Raw genomic sequence first — 2,422 nt, forward strand, 5'->3', positions numbered from 1 at the left:
GAATTCTGCTTAATGCAATACCATGAAATTATTCTAGACTCGCAGGCAAAGTAGAATAATGTAGTCGTGAAATAGCACTATTTTCCCGTTTTTCCGTTGTACACTCTAGGTATTATTAGCTCTTGATATTATCCAAGCACGTAAAGCATGTATCTGAAAGCTATGTACCTAGTAGCTGTATGTATAGTAAAAGTATCTGCAATTAATGTACGTCTTACCTCATGATTTGCATACATCAGCCGAACTCGCCGAACCTCACTATCAATATCATCTGTATTTTCACCTGAGAACGCATCACAACGCATTATAATTTATGTACTACAGATTCACAAATTCTAGGGTGGCACATTTAAAAGTTAGTGCTATTTTTTAGCTAACAACGTCACTTAATTATTACCTGCAAATGAATAATGAAAATAAATATAAACTGCATCCCTATTATTAGGTATTTATCCTAGCTTATTGACTTATTTCATTTATTTTTACTGTGTGTAACCAAGCATATATATATATATATATATATATATATATATATATATGTCATTACACGTGAACAGCCACACGCTCCCATAATCGTGACAATGACAAACCTATCCCCGTAAAAACTGTGCAGAAACAACCTAGCTCTCACTTACTTTGGGTGTAATTTACACCCGAGATTGTGCTCACAGTATCATCACGCTCCACCTTTGGCACCTCTAAATGAATCATCTCGTGTGCACCATCTGAAGTTTTGCCGTTGCCTGCGTCTACTCTGACACTGCGTCCACTAGGAACGTAAACCACAGTGCTGTCGTTACGGTGGTCAGCGTCGTTGAATGAATCTGACGATGGATTGTCTTCACCATAGTAACCGTCTGTGGGTCCATCGCCGACATCATCAACTGTGGTGAGCTCGATGTCATCAGTGCTGTACTGTTCGTCCATGATCGACTGTCGAGTTCACCTGCACAGAGAGAACTTCATATGCTACCACATGATTGCCTATGCCTGATACATCCGCGATGTGTATCACATTTAGATTGGCTCCCCGCCTCTCATGTGCATGGAATACAAATAGCCCCAGAGCAACAGACACGTCAAGGCGTAAAGGAAAAATGAAATTGAATAAGTTTTTTTCCCAATCTTGATTTCACCTTGACTTTAACTTGACACTACAACCGCATTTGAGTTGTGAAATTCTGACACCGTCCTACAACGTTTTTTTAATGAAACTTCTACGACCTTCTGCACAAAACTTCGTTAACCATGTTTCACTTTGCTGCTGGCAGTGCTATGCTCCAAACAATTATTGAGACCTTTGTAATTATATGCACATCACAAGCACATTTCAAAACGTGGTCTGTGTTTACAGGGATAAGATTGGAGAATTTAATTTTCAGCTGAAATTGAAATTAGCAAACAGAGGAGCGAGCAATGCGAGGAGCGTAGGTCATCGCCATGCTAAGGGGGTCCGGGGGCATGCTCCCCCTAAATAAAAAAATAAAAAAGGTGCAATTTGGTGCATTCTAAGCTATTCTGAACACATTATAGGAGACTCTTGAATCACTTTTTCAAGTTGTCAAAAGGAACAAACGAACTATGAATAGGAAATCAGGGTGCTGAAAATAGGGCAAGTTTTTTTTATTAAATGTCTAGAGTAAGACATAATTATATTTTTCTGTTTCCACCCGTCGCTTGCATTGTTTTACTCAGACATAAAGCCTGGCGCACATTGCCGAACATTTTCCCGAACAAATGTTTGTCCGAACAAATGTTTTTGTCTGGCAATGTGCGGGTGGACAATTGCTGAGCGCACATTGCCGAACATTTTGCAGCGAACAATCTTGTGGCGCCGTCTAGTAGCTGTGTTGTAAAGAGTCACGTGATCGGCGCTTGATTGGGCACAAAAATCATGTGACCACATATCGTGCTGCTATTGGTTACTACTTTACAAATGTTCCTAGAATTGTTCGACATTCAGCGCACATTGACGAACATTCGACGAACAATGTTCGAGATATCAAACATTTCCGATCTTCAGAAACATTGTTCGGAACAAATGTTCGGCGACTTTTTTCACCGCACATTGCCGAACATTTCATGAAACATTCCTACGATAATGTTTTTGAGCAAAATGTTCGACAATGTGCGCCGGGCTTAAGCTGCCTTGCTGCGACGAGATTTGAATGAAAAAAACACAATGCGAATGGAACAATCAGTGTATAGTCCTGCACACAACATGCACACAGCAACATGTAAAACCGGCCCCAGGCCAGGCAGCGAAATTTTTTTTCCCAAACGGTATAACATAGCGAAGAATTTAGCGCCTTCTGATTGGCTGCTTCGATTTGCTTTGCCTTTGACAAGAGAACAAACGCCCATTTGTAAATGTTTGTTTGTGTTTATGACCGCTAGATAAGTACGTTTTCTGATGTATTTT

At 40.2% G+C, this 2,422-nt stretch overlaps 1 protein-coding gene across 2 annotated transcripts in view; it reads right to left on the reverse strand.

The window, feature by feature from the left end:
* The window catches only part of LOC106805348 (sodium bicarbonate transporter-like protein 11), a 31,122-nt gene that overhangs the window by 24,734 nt on the left and 3,966 nt on the right, over positions 1-2,422 (reverse strand). For both annotated transcript variants that reach the window (XM_014806900.1, XM_014806901.1), the window contains exons 2-3: positions 636-946; positions 219-283 (exon numbers count right to left, since the gene is read on the reverse strand). In XM_014806900.1, the coding sequence (XP_014662386.1) occupies positions 219-283; positions 636-927 (357 nt within the window). In that variant the 5' untranslated portion in view covers positions 928-946. The remainder of the gene's footprint in view (positions 1-218; positions 284-635; positions 947-2,422) is intronic.

This window comes from Priapulus caudatus, unplaced genomic scaffold, assembly GCF_000485595.1.
Source record: "Priapulus caudatus unplaced genomic scaffold, Priapulus_caudatus-5.0.1 Scaffold110, whole genome shotgun sequence".
In the NCBI taxonomy this organism is placed as follows: domain Eukaryota; kingdom Metazoa; phylum Priapulida; class Priapulimorpha; order Priapulimorphida; family Priapulidae; genus Priapulus; species Priapulus caudatus.